Source organism: Macaca thibetana, chromosome 14 (assembly GCF_024542745.1).
Source record: "Macaca thibetana thibetana isolate TM-01 chromosome 14, ASM2454274v1, whole genome shotgun sequence".
Lineage (NCBI taxonomy): Eukaryota > Metazoa > Chordata > Mammalia > Primates > Cercopithecidae > Macaca > Macaca thibetana.
In genome coordinates, this window is record NC_065591.1 from 85,315,159 (window position 1) to 85,338,001 (window position 22,843).

At 34.1% G+C, this 22,843-nt stretch overlaps 2 protein-coding genes and 1 long non-coding RNA gene across 6 annotated transcripts in view; 2 read left to right on the plus strand and 1 right to left on the minus strand.

Moving 5' to 3' along the window:
• CEP295 (centrosomal protein 295) overlaps positions 1–22,843 on the plus strand; it is a 1,096,927-nt gene that overhangs the window by 761,724 nt on the left and 312,360 nt on the right. The window lies entirely within an intron of this gene.
• Positions 1–22,843, minus strand: part of LOC126936307 (uncharacterized) — a 300,630-nt gene that overhangs the window by 154,661 nt on the left and 123,126 nt on the right. The gene's annotated exons all lie outside the window — the stretch shown is intronic.
• DEUP1 (deuterosome assembly protein 1) overlaps positions 1–22,843 on the plus strand; it is a 98,321-nt gene that overhangs the window by 67,943 nt on the left and 7,535 nt on the right. For all 3 annotated transcript variants that reach the window (XM_050758911.1, XM_050758910.1, XM_050758913.1), the window contains 3 exons: positions 98–184; positions 12,936–13,132; positions 20,031–20,142. In XM_050758911.1, coding sequence (XP_050614868.1) covers positions 98–184; positions 12,936–13,132; positions 20,031–20,142 — 396 coding nt within the window. The remainder of the gene's footprint in view (positions 1–97; positions 185–12,935; positions 13,133–20,030; positions 20,143–22,843) is intronic.

A 22,843-nucleotide genomic window follows, 5' to 3' on the forward strand; every position in this document is an offset into this window, starting at 1 on the left:
ACACTTAGAAAATATTTGTATTCGCAAAACAAAATTTTAATAGAATTATGAGTTTTTATTACGAATTTTACATTTACCTTTTATCTACTAATTTCAGGTCTCAGATATGAAATATAAAGCTGTCAGAACTGAAAACACACATCTAAAAGGAATGATGGGAGATTTAGACCCTGGACGATACATGGTAATATGCTGACATCATTCAATAAATTGAACAAAGAGATTACTGAATTGGTCACAATTAACTCAGACATCATTTATTGAGCACTTGCTATGTGTTAGACACGAAGGAGTTGGATGGTAAATTATCTTGCACTTCAGCTGAGGTTACTTTTATCCTCAGGCTAGAACATTGGAATGTCTGATTTTCTCCCTTGTTCTTTGGTTGGATTGGGCTCAAGTCTGATCATTTCCCTCAAATATGCCAAGCATGCTATTTCCTTGCTTTTGTTCTTGCTGTTGCCTTTGAAATCCTACATCCTACATGGCCTGATTCAAGTGCCAATCTTCCCCCAACGAAGCCACCCCTGAAACCCCAGTCAGAATGAATACCACATTTAGTTTGTATTTTGTTCTGGCTTGTTTTGTTGCTTGTCACTTTCCCAGTGGATGGCAAGCAGGGAACCATGTCTTATTGGTGTTTGTTTCACCAGTACCTCACATCTTCAGGCATAAAGTAAGTGTTCAATGAGTGTTGGTTGATTTAAAAGAGGGAGAAATGAATGAATTACTGAGGATAAGGACTTCTGGTTTTAACCAATGGCTCTATAGGTTTACACAAAGGAACTTAAACAGTCTCTGTTTATCTCCTTTTTTTTTTTTTTTTTTTTTTTGAGATGGAATCTCGCTCTGACGGCCAGGCCAGAGTGCAATGGCGCAATCTCGGCTCACTGCAAGTTCCGCCTCCTGGGTTCACGCCATTCTCCTGCCTCAGCCTCCCGAGTAGCTGGTACCACAGGCGCCCACCATCACACCTGGCTAATTTTTTTTCTGTATTTTTAGTAGAGACAGGGTTTCACCACATTAGCCAGGATGGTCTCAATCTCCCGACCTTGTGATCCACTCGCCTTGGCCTCCCAAAGTGCTGGGATTACAGGCGAGAGCCACCGCGCCCGGCTTCTACATCTCCTTTCAATTGTTTAATGTAACAATAGAAAGTTGATCTTTATACGAGAATTTTTATTTATTGAATGAATGAAATATTGTTAACTTGTTATCATTTATTTGCTCTGAGGAAATTCTAAGATAATTTTCTACCATATGAGGAATGGAAAGGATAAGAGATGAAAATGGTAATTACTTAATCAGGCCTCAGTTTCCTCAGCTATAAAATGAGGGAATTGAATTAAGCATTCTCCATTGGCCCTCCTTAAGCTATCATACTATATTTCTGTGATATTATGTACTTGTTCTCATAATGGTCCATATTCTAGCATCGAAAGAGTAGAAACGTTCTGGAAGCATTCTGTCTTCTTCTTTGGGCATGGTTAATGAATCCTGTGATTGGAGTACAGATGAATAAAAAGTAAGGCATAAGTGATTTTCCTATTTGTTACATTGAAAAAACTGTGTGTCACCTATGACACTTTTGTTTCTAAATGCTGAACACACAAAAAGTTAAATCAGATCCTGACTCCATGAGTGCCTTTTTCACTCACAAAATGGTATTTGTGTGTTTTTTTTTTTTACATTTCAGTCTGAATGTTTTTAAAGTGTAAATTCTGGGTTATCACAGCCCCCACTGAGCGTGCCTAATTCTGGCTCCTTTAGGAGTTTGACTTTGTTCACCTTTTTGTGTTTTTAAGAAATAGCAGACACAGAGATGTATAAAGAAGCTTATGACCCACAACCCTATCCCAATCCAAAGATATCCAGTGCTAACGAATTAGTGTTTGTGGTAGCATTCTATAACTTTTTCCTTGCATATGCACACATAAGGAGGAGATGGGTTGAATGTTCTTTTACAGAAATAAATGTACAATATATACATTATTCCAAAACTGCATTTTGACAGTCCATGAACATCTCTACAAATCAGTAAACATCCTTTTATTTTTCTAATTTCTTAGAAAAAAATGTATATTCATATAAGATATACGTAATTTTTTACAAATTTAATCGTAACTTACATAAGGGCAATTTTAGTGTAGTCATTTTGTTGTTGCTGCTTGCTTTACTCCTCCCTCTTTCCTCCAAACATCTACCCACATTATACCCCCTCCTCTAGATGATACATGTTAACTACTTGGTATGTATTATTTTAAACTTTTTCATATATATATACATATAGTCATATAGTACCTATTTGGGGATTTTATCATCTTTTTAAAGTTGAATCATAACACATACTTCTCTGTCTTGTTTTTGTTCACTCAACAGTATCCCTTGGAATCTTTCCAAGTTAACTAATTTAAGTCTATTTTATTTTTATAATATTATCAAGCTATTATTTTTATAATAGCTTGATAATATTCCATGGTGTGTATCAAAATTTATTAAATGATTTTTATAGTTATTTCAGGGATAATTTATTCAACTCTGTTTCCAGAGTTTTGCCTGATGAACAATACTGTAAGAAAAATCCTTATACATACACCTTGGAATAGCCTTCCTAGGTGTAAAATTGCTAATTCAAAGGATATGTTTGTTTTAATTTTAATAGCTATTGTTAAATCATATGTCTACCATCTCTGTATGAGAGTACCTTTTAAAATTTCATGCTTGTAGGCAATAGGTGTTATTGGTCTTTTTAATTTTTGTCATTCTGATGGTTATAAAGTAATTTCTCAATAGGTCTTTAATTTGCATTTCCCTGACTTACCAGGTGAACATATTTTTGTATATTTATTGACAATGTGTACCAATATGAATTAGAAATATCCTTTGCCCATTTTTCTGTTGGCTTATTTGTCTTTTTTGTGTCAATTTTTTATTTTTATTTTTTATTTTTTGAGTTGGAGTCTCACTCTGTCACCCAGGCTGGAGTGCAGTGGTGCAATCTTGGCTCACTGCAGCCTCCACCTCCTGGGTTCAAGCAATTCTCCTGCCTCAGCCTCCCAAGTAGCTGGGATTACAGGCACATGCCACCATGCCCAGCTCACTTTTATATATTTTCAGTAGAGACGGGGTGGCCAGGTTGGTCTCAAACTCCTGACCTCAAGTGATCTGCCAGCCTTGGCCTCCCGAAGTGCTGGGATTACAGGTGCGAGCCACTGCGCCCACCCTCATGTCAATTTTTAACGATGCTTTTCCAAATCTGTTGTTTGTAACTTTATGACTTTTTTTGGCCATGCAAAATGCTTTAAACTTCTACTTGATCTCTTTGTTTATAGCTTCTTAGTTTCCTTCTTTGACTAACAGTTCTCCCTTCTAGATATATATAGCATCAGTTTTTTTTCAAAGATTATCTGTCATCCAAGTCTTTAATCCATTTCTTTTGCACGGGATATAAAATGGAAACCAAATTTAAATTTTTATGTAACCATTAAGCTCCATTTATTTAGTTTATCCTGGTAATTTCCTGTTGGATCCTATTTGGAATTGAATTAAGTTTATAGGTTAACTTTGATTTGGCATTTTCATTATAGTAAATTTTTCCATCCGAGAATGGCTTTCCATTTCTTCATATTTTATGTTTTTCAATAAGATCTTACCATTTTCTTTGTATAGGTTATGTCCTTTTCTTTTAAAATGTATTTCTAGGTGTTTTTTAAAGATGAGTTTGCTGTTAAAATAAAAAAATAAAATAAATAACAAAATTTATTCCCAAGTGTTTTGCAATTTTTAGCACTGTTATGAATAAAATATTTTCCTTTTTCAATATCTTGTAACTTATTGTTAATATAGAAAAATACTAATTATCTTATTAATTTAAGTAGACTTTTTACTAGAGGTTTCTTAGGGTTTTCTGAGATACAAAATCGTATCAACAAAAAATAGTCGTATCTCTTTTCCACTGCCAATAGTAGGTTTTTTCTTTTTGATCATATACCATTTGCTAAACCTCCAAGAAAATATTAAATAATTATAGTGCTTGATGGAAATTTTTCTAGTTTTTGATTTTAAGTGATGTGGTTTTAGAGTTTTGCTGTTTCATATATTTGTTCTTAATTTATGGTCTTAGTATCTTTTTCTATTTTACTTAGAGTTGTTATTAAGAATTGCTGCTGGTTTTATCAAATGCCTTTTTAGGAAATATGACATTATATGGGTTTTGTTTTTTAATTTATTGATGTGTAATAGACTATGGTTAACAGATTCCCCAATATTGATCCACCTTTGAATTTTTGGAATAAACCTTTTTAGTCATTGTCTTAGTTTGATGGGGCTATTGTAACAAAGTACCAAAAGCTAGCTGGCTTGAAACAACAGAAATTTATTGTCTCACAGTTCTAGAGGCTTGAAGTCCAAATTCAAGGTGTCAGCAGGACTTTGCTCCCTCTGAAACCTGTAGAAGAGAATGCTTCATTACCTCTTCCTGAATTCTGGTAGTTTGCCAACAATCGTTGGCATTCCTTGACTTGTAGATACATGAGCCCAATCCTCTGTCTTCATATGGCATTCTTCCTGTACCTCTGTCTTCACATGGGCATCTTCTTCCTGTGCTTCTTCCCATCATCCTCTCTCCTTTTGTGTCTGTTTCTGTGCCCAAATTTTCCCATTTTATAGCATGCTAGTCCTATTGGATTGGGGCCCACCCTAGTGACCTCATTTTTTCTCTGTAAAGACCCTGTTTTCAAATAAGGTCACATTCTGAGGTACCGAGGGTTAGGATTTCAGCATGTCTTTTTGGGAGTAGCACAACTAAACTTATAATAGCTATATCTTAGCAATTTTGATACACTATCGGATTCTATGTGATAATATTTTATTTAGAAATGAAGATCTGCAGACCTCCAGTTTCAAAACAGTGGCATAAAAGCAAACTGGCTTAATTCCCCCCACAGAATACCAAAAACAAATATGCAAATAAAGGCTATATATGACAAATGTACAGCTAACATCACACTAAATGGGGAAGAATTGAAAGCCTTTCCTCTAAGATCTGGAACAAGATAAGGATGCCCACTTTCACCACTTTTATTCAGCATAATACTCAAGTCCTGACCAGAGCAATTAGACAAGAGAAAGACACAAAAGGGCATCCAAATTGGAAAGGAAGAAGTCAAATGAACTCTGTTCACAGATGATATGATCTTATGCTTAGAAAACCCTAAAGACTCCACCAAAAAAACTGTTAGAATTGATAAACAAATTCAGTAAAGTTTCAGGATATAAAAACATACCAAAATAAGTAACATTTTTATACGTCAATAGTGAATAATCTGAAAAAGAAATCAAGAAAGCAATCTCACTTACAATAATTACAAAGAATATGAAATACCTAAGAATCAAAAGAAGTGAAAGATATATACAAGGAAAACTATATATTTCTGATGAAAGAAATTGAAGAGGACAAAAAAATGGAAAGATATTCCATTCTCGTGTATTGGAAGATTTAATATTATTAAAATGATAATACTACCCACATCAATGTACAGATTCAGTGTGATCCCTTCAAAATGCCAATGACATTCTTCAAAGAAACAGAAAAAAAACTATCCTAAAATTTATATGCAAAAACAAAAGACCCTGAATAGCCAAAGAAACCCTAAGTAGAAAGAACAAAGATGGAGACAGTATACTACCTGACTTCAAAATATACTACAAAGCTATAGTAACCAAATCAACATGGTACTGGCATAGAAACAGACACATAGACAAATGGAACAGAATAGAGGACCCAGATATAAACCCATGCATTTAGAGCCAACGAATCTTCGATAACCACAGTGAGATACCACTTCACACCCACTAGAATGACTAAAATTCGATATATTGAAATAATGTATTTTCAAGAATATACAATAGGGAAAGGGTAGCCTCTTTAATAAATAGTGCTAGAAAAACTGGTAATTACATGTAGAAGAATAAAACTAGACTCCTATCTCTCAGCAAACAAAAATCAAATAAAAATTGATTAAAGACTTAAATCTAAGACCTGAAACTATGAAACTAATAAAAGAAAACATTAGGGAAATACTCCATGACTTTAGTTTGAGCAAAGATTTTGTTGTGTAAGATCTAAAAATACAGGCAATCAAAGGAAAAATAGGTAAGTGGGATAATATCAAGCTGAAAAGCTTCTGCACAGCAAAGAAAAGAATCAACAAAGTGAAAAGATGACCCACAGAATGCAAGAAAATATTTGCAAACTATCCATATGACAAGGAATTAATAGCCAAAAAATATGAGGAGCTCAAACAACTCAATAGTTAAAAAATAATAATAATAATTTGATTTAATAATGTTCAAAAGATCTGAATAGACATTTCTCAAAAGAATACATACAAATGGCCAACAGATATATGAAAAAAAAGTTCAGTATCACTAATCATCAGAGAAATGCAAATCAAAACCACAATCAGATATCATCATATCCCAGTTAAAATGACTTTTATTTAAAAAGACAGATAATAGTGGATGCTGGCAAGGATCTCGACGAAGGGCAACCCTCATACACTGTTGGTGGGAATGTAAATTAGTATAGCACCTATGGATAACAGTATAAAGTTTTCTCAAAAAACTAAAACTAGAACTATGATATGGTCCAGTAATTCCACTACTGGGTATATATCCAAAAGAAAGGAATCAATATATCAAAGAGATACCTGCACTCCTATGTTTATTACAGCATTATTTTCAATAGCCAAAATGTAGAATCAACCTAAGTGCTTATCAGTGGACGAATGGATAAAGAAATGTGGTATATATACACAGTGGAATATTATTCAGCCAGAAAAAAAAGAATGAAATCCTGTCATTTGTAGCAACGTGGATGAAACTGCTGGAGGTCATTATGTTAAGTGAAATAAGCCAAGCACAGAAAGACAAATATTCCATGTTCTTACTCATATGTGGGAGCTGAAAACGTGGATCTCATGAAGACAGCAAGTAAATTGGTGGTTACCAGAAGCTAGGAAGGATAGGAGGAAGGGAGAATGAAGACAAGTTGGTTAATGGGTACAAGTATACTGTTTGGAAATGTTACCTATTGTTCAGCACTAGGTAATATATATGTGTACATATATGTATGACCTATTATACATTTTGAAATAGCCAAAAGAGAATAATTTTGTTTCTAGCATAAAGAAAAGACAAATATTTAAGGTGATGATACCTCAAGTACACTGATTTGATCTCTACAAATTATTTAAATGTACTAATTTATCCTATGTACTCTGAAAATACATCTATTGTGGATCAATAAAAGAAGAATTTAAAATCTGTGTGTATAAATGAGATTTGTATATGGTTCTTTTTCTACTTGTTTTAAGGTTATATTGTATTTATAATATAAGCTGAGAACTTTATGAGTTGTTTAGAATAGTTTAAGTAATATTGGAAGTACCAGTTCTTTAAAGGTTAGAAAGAATTTAGCTGTGAAACTGGACCTGGTAAATCTTCAATTATTTTTCCACTCTCTTTTCGAGTACTTGGTATATCCAAGTTTCACTACTACTTCTCAGTAATACTTCTTAGGTTATTTTGGTTATTTGTATTTTTCTAGGAAATCAATTTCAACTTGTTTTATTATTACAAAAGGTAGTAATGTCCTACAATTTTTTTTATCTCTTCTATATTCTGTTTATAATTCCCTTCTTATTCCTAAGCTTGTATAGTTTAGCATGCTCTCTATTTTTTGTTTTAACTCTGACTCTCAAGTGATTTATTTTTTTAGTATTTAAAAATACTGACTTTTGGATTTATTATTTTCATACATTTTTCTTAATTTTATTGTTTTTAGTTTTATAAATTAATTTTCTCTTCCTGCTGTTTTATTTGGTTATACTTTCTTAATGAAGAAAATTTCTTGAAATGAAGAAAACTTTATCATATCTATTATATATTAAAATTTCATAATTAGGAAAAAATCCATAATCAGTTAATTCTTTCTGAAATAATTGGAATGCATGAATATAGAATTAAATAATTGGTGCTGAAATTTTGCCTCAGGATATTTACATCATTATTTTTGTCTTCTAAAATATGTGCTATTTGGGAAATATTAAAATAATAACTTTTTCCTTTCTACAAGGAAATTACTGATCTTCAGGTTGGTTATTTCTAACCAAATATAGCTTTGAGAATCTTTCTGCTTGACAATCTATGAAGCTCCCTGCTCATTTCCACTTAGGGAATGAAAGTTTACCACAGGCAGTCGCCCAGTTCTAGGAATGCAGCTCCCATTTGGGGAATGTACTGATGGGACTAACTCCCTGGTATCTAAGGTTTCCTGGGTCTCAGTGAGGAATGTAGAATAGTGGAGAAAAGTGAAGGGTTTTCTCTTATTCTACTCTTGGGTAGCTAACAAATAATCAAGCTTATTGTGGTAGGTTTTTTAATGCCTTATTTACTTAGTCCTATAATTGTATTATTAAGTTTCCTTTTATTTAAGAAAGTTATAATAAAATCATATTTAATTAGAACTCAGAATCTGTGGTAATTTTTAAGAAGACTAATTTGCGGCCGGAAGTGGTGGCTCAAGCCTGTAATCCCAGCACTTTGAGAGGCCGAGGCGGGCGGATCACAAGGTCAGGAGATCAAGACCATCCTGGCTAACACGGTGAAACCCCGTCTCTGCTAAAAAATACAAAAAATTAGTCGGACGTGGTGGCGGGCGCCAGTAGTCCCAGCTACTCGGGAGGCTGAGGCAGGAAAACGGCGTGAACCCGGGAGGCAGAGCTTGCAGTGAATGGAGATCCGGCCACTGCACTCCAGCCTGGGAGACAGAGCTAGACTCCATCTCAAAAAAAAAAAAAAAAAAAAAAAAAAAAAAAAGACTAATTTGCTTTTCACTATCTGTAAAGTTTTCTAAATAAAATAGTAACGTAAAAAATTAGTACCCTTACAATGATTAAAACATCCATTCACGTACTGAAATTAACATGCTAACTAGAAAACATCATTAAAGCCAGTCTTTCTGTCAAAATGCTTTGTTAGCCTAATTGGTACTGTTAAATATACAAAAGTAAGAAAAAAAAACCATACATGCAAAGTATTATTTAGACACTTCAGTAATTCAGCCAGCCTCATCCTAATCTGTTGAAGTAAATGAGCGCCAGGAGGTTTTGCCATTTCAATAATAAAGAAATTGATTAAAATTATCAAACTCTAAAATTTTGAAAGAAACAAAAGTTGAGTAACAGATGGATAAAAAGAATCCATCAGAAACACAAGAGGTGGGGGTGGATATATTCCTGAAATCATTAGAAATGCATTTAAGAAAAACATTAAATTAAATTAAATGGCTCCGAAAAAGGGTTTCGTGAGGGAAAATGTACTCTTAAATGTAAAACATGCAAATACATTACCTGTGTAATTCTTTTAGTTCATGCTCACAACACTTATTTAATTGTGGTACATTTAGGAAATCGCAGGGTTTTAAAAATCGTTATTATTATTCTTAATTACTTTAAACCAACATTGGATCAAAAATAATCACAGACTAAATCTAATTTTATAGGAAATGCTTAAACAAAATTTTAACTGATCAGCGGACCACCAAGAATTCTATACTTTGGTAGATATCTTATTAAGAGTCAAATTATGAGTCTTATTCTCAACGCTTTTCAATCAGGTCTGCCCATATGATTTTTTTTCCTTATGGAGAGAAAAAATTTATAAGACCCTACCTCCTTTATTTTTATCACAGATCTACTCTAATTTTAGAATAAGCATTCTTTCCTCTTCTAAAGCAAGAGACTACAGATTGCTCTATTCTCTGCATTTGCATCTCTCAAAAAGAATAAATGTTGAGAAATCCTAAAGGCAGAGCTTAATAAGCAGAGAAATACCTTCAATGGCCTTCCTTTTTCAAAGAGCACCTGAGTCAGTAGCTTTAGAAGCATATAACTTTTCCTGTATTGATTTGTGGAAAATGTTGCCCTCCTGAAGCATTTTCTTCCATTCAAAAATGAGACTTTGCTACATATTTGCTAAACTTCTATAATAAGTAGTAAGTGGAAAATGTAGTAAGCAGATTTGGCCTTTGAAGCAAAAAAAGAAATACGTAAACATTTTTAATACCTAATATGTATGTATTTCTGCACTTATTTATTACTCTTGATACTAATATGATAGGATGTAAATAATTTTCAATGTGCAATTAGTCAAAAATTTTAGAAAACTAAGGATGATTTTATGGGATGCCTTTATGAAAGGCACTCAGAGCTTTAAGCTTAGGAACTTAGTTCTAAGCTGTAATTATTTATCGTCTTATAGACTTTGAACCATAGATATTTGGAGCTTCAAAAAAGATGTTTTACTCAAGTTATTTTTGTATGCTAAAATGTTACCCTTTTGAAAACATAGAACTATTGTTTAAACAGCAGCTACACAACTCATGCATATTTGAATCTGAGGACTAGAAAGAACTGTGTAAAATCATTTAGAGCATTTTTCATGAGTTTTTATTGTGAGAATATATCCTATTTTTTAAAATTTTGTGAAAAGTTTAGATACTCCTTATGAAACTTCTTATGTTTAATTGAAATGGCCTCAGCAATCTTTATTCTTACTCTAAACCTCTCATTTTGTAATTTAGACATACTTCATATTCTATTCTGAGAACACACTAAAATTGGGTGTCTCCTACCAGATAGTGAAACTTTGTAAGGAAGATACATTGCTCAGAATTGTGTAGAACTGGCACAATCTCGACTGTAAAAGCAGTAAGATAGAATAATCCAGAATCAGACCCCAATCTATATTTAGTATATAACTTGCTGAATCATCCAACAGTGGAGAATAGATGTTTTAATCAATGTGTGATTAGAATAATTACAATAATTATTAATTTTTAGTCTTTTCTCATTTTGTACAAAATTAATCCCAAATAACTAATTAAATGTAAAATAATGAAATTATAAAACAAATAGAAGAAAATACAAGTGAATATTTATAGCTTTCAGAATGAAAAGAAAAAATATAAAAGCAAAGAAGAAGTCACAAGGGAAAAAGACTGACAGATTTCATTAAATAAAAATTTAAAAAGCTTTCTGTATAAAATATATCACGCACTAAAATTAAAACTTAAAATCACATGGAAACATATTTTCAACTAACTTAAACAGTAACTTAGGATTAGTACACCTAATGTAAAAAAAAAAAAAAAAATTCCTTCAAATTAGTAAGAAAAACACAGACACCCTAATGAAAAAATAAGCTAAGGGCACAAATAACACAGACACCCTAATGAAAAAATAAGCTAAGGACACAAATAGACAATTGACAAAAGATAGAGTAAAATTTGCCAGGAAGCGTATATATTCTACTTCACTAATAGCTAAATAAAAGTTACTATTTTTATCTATCAAGTTGGCAGATTTAACCAAATGGTAATATTGAATGGTTGGGAGTGTAGTAAGACAGGCTCCTTAATACATTAGTGGTGGGAATTTATGAGATGGAAATTTATGAGATTTATAGGGGAGGGGGATAGACACTTTTTAATCAAGGTCTTCAACAACATTCACACAATTTAACCCAGTGGTCCCACTCCTTGGACTCCAGCTAGAGAAATATAGACCAAGATTTGTGTATAAGGAAATCAACACAGTGTTAATTATCTTGGAAAAAAAAAAAAAAAAACTAAATTCAACAATAGAAGAATGGCTAAATGAATTTATTTGTACCTCTACCGATGCAGTCATTAAAAATCTTATTTTTTAAGAATATACAATGTTAAAGGGAAAATACAGTTTCTAAAACTTTACTGCATTTTATACATTACAGTTTTGTAACTATAGTTACAATGTTGTAAGTATGCATATATTTTATACTGACTATATTATATTTCATATTGATATTTATACAGTCTTGTACTCCATAGCAATGTTTTAGTCAACAATGGACTGCATATTAGGACAGTGGTCCCAAAAGATTATAATATTTCTACATTTAGGTATGTTCAGATACACAAATACTTATACAGGTTTGTAACCTAGAAACAATAGGCTTTACCTTACAGCCTAGGTGTGTAGTGGGCTATACCGTCTAGGTTTGTGTAGGCACACTGTATGATCACATGATGAAATCAGCTAATGTCGCATTTGTCAGAATGTATCCCCATCATTAAACAACACATGACTGTATATTGATTATATTTTTCTAAGTAGCCATACGTTATAATTATATTGATAGTTTATGTTGACATTGTATTTTCCATGTAGAAAAAAGACTAGAAAGATATAAATATAAATGTTAATAGCAGTTATCACTGAATGTTGGTAGTATGGAATATTTATTTTCTTCTTAATACCTTGTATTTTCTATAATGACATGATTTTATGTGCCCGTATATTAATGCATGCCTTATTTTAATCAGAAAAAATTTTAAAATTTAATGCATGTTATTTCTAGTTCCATTATTAATCAACACTAGAAGGTAGAGTCTATGAACACAAAAGAACTTGAAATCTAGCTGATTTGTTCTATTAGGTTGGTGCAAAAGTAATTGCGGTTTTGCCATTGAACGTAATGGCAAAAACCACAATTACTTTTGCACCAACCTAAGTAGATACAGAGAGTAATAATGCATAGAGTAAACCTTTTCTGTTTTGGAGCATGGGCAATATTGTATTGCCCATCCAACAGTGGGGATGATGCAATACATACACCATTGCAGATGTGTTCGGCGGCACCTACCCCTGGGTATCTGCTTGTTGTGAGGAGATGAGGAGGTGGAAAGGAGCATTTAGAAAGTGAGCAAGAGTAGAGTCACATCACTCAGCTCAGATGAAAGGGCCTTTCCAGCACAGGTCTCCAAACACACAGAAAATATGCATTACTTATAAGGGACAGTTTATTCAATGATAGTTTATTTTATTCTCTAGAGTATGGACTTCACTAACAGGGAACATTCAAGGCATACATCTATTAATAAACTGGAATATGAGAATGAAAGGCTCCGAAATGATCTTGCAAAACTTCGTGTCAATGGAAAATCAACACGGACTAATCAAAACACCTATGAAGAAACAGGAAGATATGCCTATCAAAGCCAAATAAAAGTGGAAAAAAATGAAGAGAGGTATGCTGGCTCCATTATATAAGGGCATAAGTTTAAAAACATGTAATTAAAATTTATTTTTAAAGAATTCAAATTATAACTTTACATACTTTCTCTTCTGTGGTTTAAAATTTATTTTATAATGATAATGCAGTAGACTAAATACATTGCTTTATAAGAAATTGTGTCGATTTGAAATGCATGGAGTATTACAGTGGACTTTAGTTTGTTAGTCATCTCAGATCATTTTTGGAAGCTGAGATGGTATACAAAACATACAGATAAGTAATTTTACTTTTGATGTCATGGGAACAGAGAAAACTAGATTTTAATATGTTAGGTATATTGTTCAAAAAAAATAGAAAATATAGGAACATGTCCTTTCTCACCTACCTTCAATAATAGATATACTTTCTTTTTTTGTTGTTTTTGGCTTTTGGGGTTTGTTTGTTTTGAGACGGAGTCTCGCTCTGTCACCCAGGCTGGAGGGCAGTGGTGTGATCTTGGCTCGCTACAACCTCTGCCTCCCGGGTTCAAGTAATTCTTATGCCTCAGCCTCCCAAGTAACTGGGACTACAGGCCCCTGCCACCACACCCAGATAATTGTCGTATTTTTAGTAGAGACAAAGGTTTCACCATGTTGGCCAGGCTGGTCTTGAACTCCTGACCTCAAGTGATCCACCCACCTCAGCCTCCCAAAGTGCTGGGATTACAGGCGTGAGCCACCGCACCTGACCAACAGATACACTTTCTATTGACATTCTAGCAGTGGCAACAAATTATTGGCGATTTTGTAGGGAAGGAATCTATGAATGTATAGGTTTTCTCCAAATGAAGAGAAGTGTATGGAAAATCATTATCTGCTGTCCACATTATTCCCATACTCTGTAAAAGGTCTTATTAAAAATTCAAATATATCGGCCGGGCGCGGTGGCTCAAGCCTGTAATCCCAGCACTTTGGGAGGCCGAGACGGGCGGATCACGAGGTTGGGAGATCGAGACCATCCTGGCTAACACGGTGAAACCCCGTCTCTACTAAAAAAAATACAAAAAACTAGCCGGGCGCGGTGGCGGGCGCCTGTAGTCCCAGCTACTCGGGAGGCTGAGGCAGGAGAATGGCGTGAACCCGGGAGGCGGAGCTTGCAGTGAGCTGAGATCCGGCCACTGCACTCCAGCCTGGGCGGCAGAGCAAGACTCCGTCTCAAAAAAAAAAAAAAAAAAAAAAAAAAAAAAAAAATTCAAATATATCAACCATAAAAATAGGCTAATTTATTCAATTTTAATAAAAGATTTATGGAGTCATAACTGTCTCTGAAAGCCTTTTACTGCTTTCCCAAACTTGGAAAATGCTGAATGAAATAAGCAAGTTTCTTTTATACAATATTTCTCAGAGCCATTAATATGTTAACTTACACTGTGAGTGTCCAACAAGGGATATGGTATGCAGCACTCCCCAGACATATTTGATATCAATTTATTATTTAATTTCATAGTGCCAAGAAATGGTGGATTAGTAGGTCCAGACCCAACTTCATTGCAACATTTGCTCATAAGCTCATAATATTTAGCGTGAAAAACCTTATATTTTGTTGTTATACAACAGAATTAATATTTACAGCTCTGGAAAATTTTCTTAACCTTTATCACCCTCAATTTTCTATCTGACAAGATTAATAATTGTAGGATTTTCGTGAAGATTATAGGAGAAAAACTGCATACAACTTATAGTTCCATAAATGTTAACCATTATTACTAACAAAATTGTTAGTATTTATAATAATATTAATATTTCTCCCACAGCTTATGGTACCTAAAAAGTATATTTTGGCAAGTAGACAAATGGCTGAATCTGACATAGCCTCAAAGATACTTCTGTTGGGGAGAGGTGGTGCCAGACTCATCTGTTTAAGTAAGCATACTCAGCTCTGCAGGTAGATAAATCCATAAGTCCATGAGATATATTAAAAAAATATATGTTCAACATAAAACAGATGTTCAACATTCTTGTGGGTATAGTACAGTTCCCCCCTACTTTCAGCACCTCAGCCACGTATATATTAGAAGGATATATTGTAGCCCTATACAGGAAACAGTAACCATTCAAAAGCACCAAATGAATAACCCCTTTTCAGGTAAAGAAGCAAATGAAGGAGGACTGACTGCCACCCCTGGAAAGCACCATGGTGGGGTGCTGTGGTGGGGTGTTGGTAGTGGCAGCAGCAGCAGGATAAAAGCAGTGTAGGAAGGATGAAAGAGGTCACTGGGCATGGCCATGGACCAGTTCTCTGGTGAATGTGTCCATGTGAAGATCTGTCCAAAGGAGTGTAATCTTGATTTTGGTGTAAGAATATATGTTCTAATATGGAATAAATAAACTTTACAGAGTACTTATGGATTCATTCTCCATTGGTCAAATTATGACTCCCATGTACTGTATATAGTTGCCTCATTGCGAGAGAAAAGCAAGCCCATGAAGACACTATAAAGGGTCACCTGGGTATGTTAGTCACTGATCTGTATTGAGCACCCACTGGGTACAGAACACTATTTCCTATTCATGCTAGTTGGAAATAACTGAAAGCTTTAGATGGAGATACCAGGTGTTGTTATTTAAACAAAAAGACAGTTACTCTGCCTTTTATTACTTTTAGAAGGTATTTTTATTGTTTGGGTTGCCCCCTTTTTTCTCTTTGTCAGGCAGTACAGAATGTGTTAAAAGTGTCTTAACAAAAACAAGACAGTAGGGGACACAAAAAGCAACATAAGAGGTAAAATGCTCAGCAGGAGATTATCTTAATAAGCAGTTTAGGCTGCTATTCCTGCTGCAAAGCCTTGTGTCCTGCCAGTTTCATTTGTTGAAAGTTTCATTAAATTTGTTTTAATGCCTTGTCTGATTTCAGTGTTCTCCAGTGACCTGTTTTTTAAAAGAAACAGCATTTCAAATGTTCTGAATAAATTATTACCATGTAAAACCTACTATGGGGAAGAGTTGTTAAGATACAAGGACATTGTGAATTCACCAGTGAAGAACTGCAAAGCAGATATCTCTGTTAATATTACCAACTGAAAAATGAAATCATCTTGCTTTCCCTCACAGCACAGCTCAGTGAAGTGAAATAGTAAAAACCTATATGTAGATTTGTTAGGCATAAATTAATCAAAAACATACAAATTATCTTTACATATCAATGACTAATGCAGTAAGGTCTTGTTGAAGTATTTGAGGAAGGAAAAAGCTTTTAGATAAAAGTATATGAAGAAAATGTTCCACAAAATGTTAAGATCCATAGTCTAATTTTAAGGCAATTCTTGTTTTTAACTGAGGAAGATTTGTATAATACATTCTTATAATAATATTTTATTCACTCTGAAGCAACTCGGTTTTGTTGTTTTTCACTCCTGTTCAAAGTGATACATTTTTAATGTTCACTCACTTAAAATGTGAAGCGTTTTAGGATCTTCTAAAGCATTTGCTTTCCAATAAGACAGGTACTTAGCACTTTCTTAAAAAAAATGAGTGAGAAGTGATTGAATTTGGTGTGGATGTTTTAAATATTGTTTTTAAAAGTTAGAGTTTTGAAGTTTCAGGATAATTTACAAGCTCATTTGGAGTAGTGGTATCCAGAGCTATTAATATGTAACTAATTTTAATGACAAATCAATGTTGTAATAAATGGAGTTTTATCTCTATATAAGACACATGTTTAAAAATGAATTTATGGTTTTAAAAGTTGTATCACGTACTAGACAGATTTTAGCAGTCAAACATTAATCATTAAAACAGCTTCAAGTCAAGCTAATAAATTAAGAGTTTCTAATACTAAAAAACCACAGTCAGCAGGTTTGTAATAACCACTCACAAGATCTCTTGTCAAGGAATGAATAGCCATCTAGAAGCCTAAAGTTGAGAATGTTTGTACCGTGGTTTTGCTCAATAAGTAGCAAAACGCAGGTTGACAGTTCTAGGCCAGGAAATAATGAGCAGTTCACGGAATAGGGAGTTTAGTGGACTGTTGGAAGGTGAGGCTGGAAAAAGGTGAAGAAGGAATCTTGCTCCATGCTAAGAACATTATCCTATGGCCAAGGAGAATATTAATGGAGGGACAGGACTGGATGTACATGTCCAACAAAGCTGAAAATTGTGAAGCGTTGACTCAAGTCTCAAGTGGACAGAGTTCTGCTCCCCAGCAAAGCAACTGGGGCCTGCTGTCCTGGTGAAACCATGCAGCAGCCTTGTAATAGGCCTGTGGAAAAGATCATTGAACAGATCAGCTTGTGAAAGGATATTAAAAGCCTTCCGCAATCATTTTTAAGATAGCTTTTAAATTGATATGTATAGCACTTTATGCAAGGTGGTTTTATGAAGTATTTGAATAGCTGTATTCTTGAAGAAGAACTTGTCAGATATAAAGATGATTTAAAACAAAAGTACTTTACTTCATAATGTCATCTTTCCTTTCAATCTCTACATTTTATTGATCTTATACTAAAAAGAATGTCCCTATATAAATGTTAGTAATTAACACCATAAAACTGTATCTGTACATCCAAAGCAAAATGGATAATTAAGATAATTATTTAGATAATTTAGCACAAATAATACTTTGCTGAAATCTCTGTGAGATAACAGAGAGATATCTATTTCTTGAATCGCTACTAATTGTTTTCACCGTGCTTTCAAGTATAGATAGTAACCTCACTCAAAAGGTTCAGCTAAAGATAATATGCAGATGTCCTATGCAAATGTTATAATTCTACTTGAATTGTGAGATGTTTCATCTTATTGTGCACATCATAAACCATGTTATTTCAGTTTAATTTGCTGTTCTGTTTCCATGGTAATTATAGTTTGGGAGAATGAGTAAAAAAAAAAGATATATCTCAAGATAAGCAAAAATGGAAAACATGTTGTGTTTGTTTCTGTGTACTAATTTACAGATGCCTCACTTAACTTTTATTGCTATTTGTATGCATAGCTTTGAAAATGTTTGTATAATAAGAAACAAGTCTATATAAATTAGACAGTCTTTGGATAAGACTGGAGAAAAATAATGTGAAAATTTTTTTAAACTCTGTTAAACTATGAAGCCTTTGAAAAGGGCTAATCAATACCTGTGGAGAATTTGAACCATTAGTAAAAATAAATAATTTCAAATTGAAGGGATTTTCGTTTTGATGGTCTTTGATTTTTTTTTTTTTTTTGAGACAGAGTCTCACTCTGTTGCCCAGGCTGGAGTGTAGCGGCGCAATCTCGGCTCACTGCAAGTTCCATCTCCCAGGTTCACACCATTCTCCTGCCTCAGCCTCCCAAGTAGCTGGGAATACAGGCACCCACCACCACACCAGGCTAATTTTTTTGTATTTTTAGTAGAGATGGGGTTTCACCATGTTAGCCAGGATGGTCTCGATCTCCTGACCTCAGGATCTGCCTGCCTCAGCCTCTCAGAGTGCTGGGACTACAGGTGTGAGCCACCGTGCCTGACCTCTTTGATGATTTTATTACATCTAAACCCCAGTTTCATGAAATATATTTAATCCCAAACAGCCCATACCATTAGGACCTTTTTTGTAAAACTTTAGGATAAATTGGTTATATGTTTTATTATTCATTTGCTTAGTCATCAAACCAAAATTCAAAATCTCAATGTTATTGTTTTCACTCTCATTTTCTAACCTATTTTTTAGCACAAACTAATTCTATGCTATATGACTTTCATTGAAATAGTGGGGTTTTTTAAGTCAAGAAAATCTGGATTTGAGTCCAAAATCTAAAGACATCACTTCCTAGCAATTTATTCTGATTTAAAAAGTAAATAATTAGACGAATAATTGAACTTTTAAATCTTAGTCTCCTCATCTGTGGATAGTATCCGCCATATTAGGGTTATTTTGAAGATCAGATTAGTTTAATAATAATACCTAATCTTTACTAAACATTTACTATGTGCCAGGCATTGTTTTCTAAGTGTTTTACATATATTAATCATTAAACTCTCATAATAACCCTTTTTTAAGTGAGAAAATTAAAGTCACAGAGAGATAAAGTTACCCGCTCAAGATCACACAGCTAGTAACTGGAGGAGCTTAGGAGATGATGTAAATTGAAAGCATGTTTTAAATTATCAAAATATATAGAAATTAGAGTTATTCAAAGATTTGTTGGCTGGGTGCAGTGACTCATGCCTGTAATCCCAGCACTTTGGGAGGTCTAGGTAGGTGAATCACAAGGTCAGGAGATCGAGACCATCCTGGCTAACACGGTGGAGCCCCGTCTCTATTAAAAATACAGAAAATTAGCCTGGCGTGGTGGCAGGCACCTGTAGTCCCAGCTACTTGGGAGGCTGAGACAGGAGAGTCTCTTGAACCTGGGAGGCGGAGGTTGCAGTGAGCTGAGATCGTGCCGCTGCATTCTAACCTGGGTGACAGAGCAAGACTCTGTCTCAAAATAAATAAATAAAATAAAATACTTGTTTAGCATAAAAAAATAGTATAATTCTGTTAAGAAAGCCAGTGAGGTTAAGTGTAAAAGAGAATAGAAAAAGAGTATCTACTTAGAACTGTCAAGGGCAGCAGTGTAATTAGCTGTTTGGAGATTTTTCTCAAACTGCTTTACATTATTAAAATAAATGACAAAGACATACAAAAGTATAGCACAGAAAGGGAAGCAATATAGGCAATAAGGATCACAAAATACTTTTAACAACTGTTAAGTTTTCCGCTTCATTTTTAATCATCCTAAGTCCTTTAAATGAAATAGAAATTATTCATCAGGAAAGTCATATTCAAAGAAATGGCCAGGTAACAAGCCCAAACATTTTGTTGTGTTTTCCCCCTATTTAGACATCTGAGAGATTAAAATCCTTAGCTACATAAATAAACGTGTCCTTGATAGCAACAACAACGATTTCTTCTCTTTTAGACTTAGTCATGATTGTGAGCCAAATAGAAGTACGTCTCCCTTGCCACCTTTGACATTTCAAACCAAAGAAATGACAAGTCCTTTGGTTAGTGATGATGATGTATTCCCACTGGTGAGTTGCTGGTTGTGGGCTTTTTTTTTTTTTTTTTCTTTAATGGGTTATTCCTTTACTCTTACACTGATGTCAATAAACTGATGTACATAGTACTTTGTTTTTAACCTCACTCCTTGAATAGGACTCCAAGATGGGTCTGTAAGTCATTTGGCCATACCTATCTATAGAAGGAAAAGATATCCATAATATTTCATAAAGTGTTTCAGTCAATGGTTACTAACCTCTAATGCAGGCCAGAATTACTGGAGATGGTTTTTTTAAAAAATGCAAGTGTTTGGGACTCACCCTTCGATATTTCATGAGTCCTCAAGGATCTGTACATTTTAAAGAGCTACAGTGATCTTTTGGACTGATTTAAAACATCTTTTCTATTGACTCTGCCATACGTGCAGACACATGTACAAATCATAAATGGACAACTTGATGAGTTATCACAAAAGGAAGGTAACTGCCACCCAAGTAATGAGCAGAACATCCCCAGCACTCCAGAACCGCAACTCATGTTCCCTTCCAGCGTCTACTTCTGCTTGCCCCCAACATAACCACTATCCTGACTTTTAGCATTATCGATTTGTTTTGCCAACTTGCAAATTTTATATAAACGATATCATATGGTATATGTTATTTTGTTTCTGGCTTCTTTTTCTCAACCTTGTTTTTTAGATTCATCATCACCCATATTGTTTTATACAGCTGTGGTTTATTTTTGTTTCTCTATAGTAATCTGTGGGATATAAACACCACATTCAATGACAATAACATTTGTTTATTCATTCTACTACGGATAGACATTTGAGTCATTTCCAATTTGGGGCTATTACAAATAATGCTGCCAAAAAATTCTTTTATGAGTCTTTTGGTGCATGTATATATACATTTCCACTGGGTATATATACCTAAAATGGAATACCTAGGTCAGAGGGTATGAATACGGTCAGCTTTAGTAGGTACCGCCAAACTGTTTTCCTGTAGGAGCCAATGAATACCCCAAGTAGTGTGTAAGAGTTGTCCTTGCTCTACAGTCTAACACATGGTAATATAAGCCTTTTTAAATTTAGCCATTATGGTCAGTATGTAGTAAGATCCTTTTGTATGGTTTTAATTCATGTTTCTCTGGTGAATAATGAGACTGAGCAACATTTATTGGCCATTTTGATATCCTTTATACAATATCTGTTCAATTTCCTCACTTAATTTTCTGGTGGATTGTCTTTATTGTTACTGATTTATGGGTATCCTTTCTATTCTTGATATAAGCCCTTTGTTGCTTATGTGTTGGTTTTGATTTGTAATAGTAGAGACTAGAAGTAAAAGTTAAGCTATTTTGGTAGAAGAATGCTTAAAACCATTAGCTTTTGAAGTACTAGAGATCTCTAAAGCCCTGAAATGCTCTTTTGTGTTCATCTCAACATAAAATGCCAATGTTATTTGAACAGACTAAAATCCATGCCAATAATGTAAACTAAATAAAATTCCTCATTTAAGTTATGAGAAATTCTAAGGGGACTTTGCAAATTCTGCATCAATAAAACTTTGATCATTAAGGACTTAAGCACATATTTCAGTCAAGCAATGGAAAAAGTTGCTAAATACTCCACTGTGCTAATATCAGATGATTTCAGGATTTTTAGGATCACAATTACTGACTGCTCAAATATCACCTTATCAGATACGCCTAAGCAACCAGTCTGCAATAGTGCCTCCCTCTTCACTCCCTGCCCCTCATCTTACCTTTTCTCATAGCACTTCACTATGAGACATTTTGTTGCTTGGCCTCCCTCCGTTAGAATGTATGCTCCATGAAAGCAGGGGGTGTTTTCTATTTTTGTTCTTGTGGTAACCCAACACCTAAAATAGGCTCGGCACTAGTAGGCACATAAAAGACATGCAGAACTATCTGTTGATTTGATTTAATAACACGGGGCTTCCTTCTATCTCTAAAATTCTACATTAATCTTTTGAGGAATTCCTAACCTCCAGAGTAACCAGGAAAGAAAATTCTCAACTCTTCTAAGAACTGGGCTTGGGGAACTTAATCTGTGATGGAGGCCTTAAAATCCTATGGGAAACCACTGTTCTAGGTGTAGTGGTTTCCATCTACTACTGCATTTTGACATCCACATCACTACCATTCCTATCAAGACCACTGCTGATCTTCTAGTTGCAAATTAAATGCACATTTTGAAGTATTCATCTTTCTTAATGTTTTTGTCTTGAGACTCTTATATTCTGTGGCTTCTATGACACTATACTCCACTGATTCTCATGTCACCCTCTGACTACTGTTTCCCAGCCTGTTTCTGGGGTTCTCCCTCCTATTTCTGTCCCTTAAATATTAGTGTTATTTATTCATAAAATAAAATAAACATGTATTGAATACCAACTATATGGCAGCTCCTGTTCTAAACATGTCTTTGAATAAGATAGATACATAAGTAGTATGGTGAAAAAATAGACGAAACTTCATCAATGGATGAATGGATAATCAGATTGTGGTATATACATACAATGGAATATTATTCAGCCATTAAAAGCAGCTATGCCAAAAAAGGCCAAAAATTACTACAATGTGGATGAGCCTCAAAAACATGCTAAGTGAAAGAAGCCAAATGCAGAAGGTATTGTATAATTCCATGTATATTAAATAGCCAGAATACATAAATGAAACCCGTAGAAACAATGCAGATTGGTGGTTACC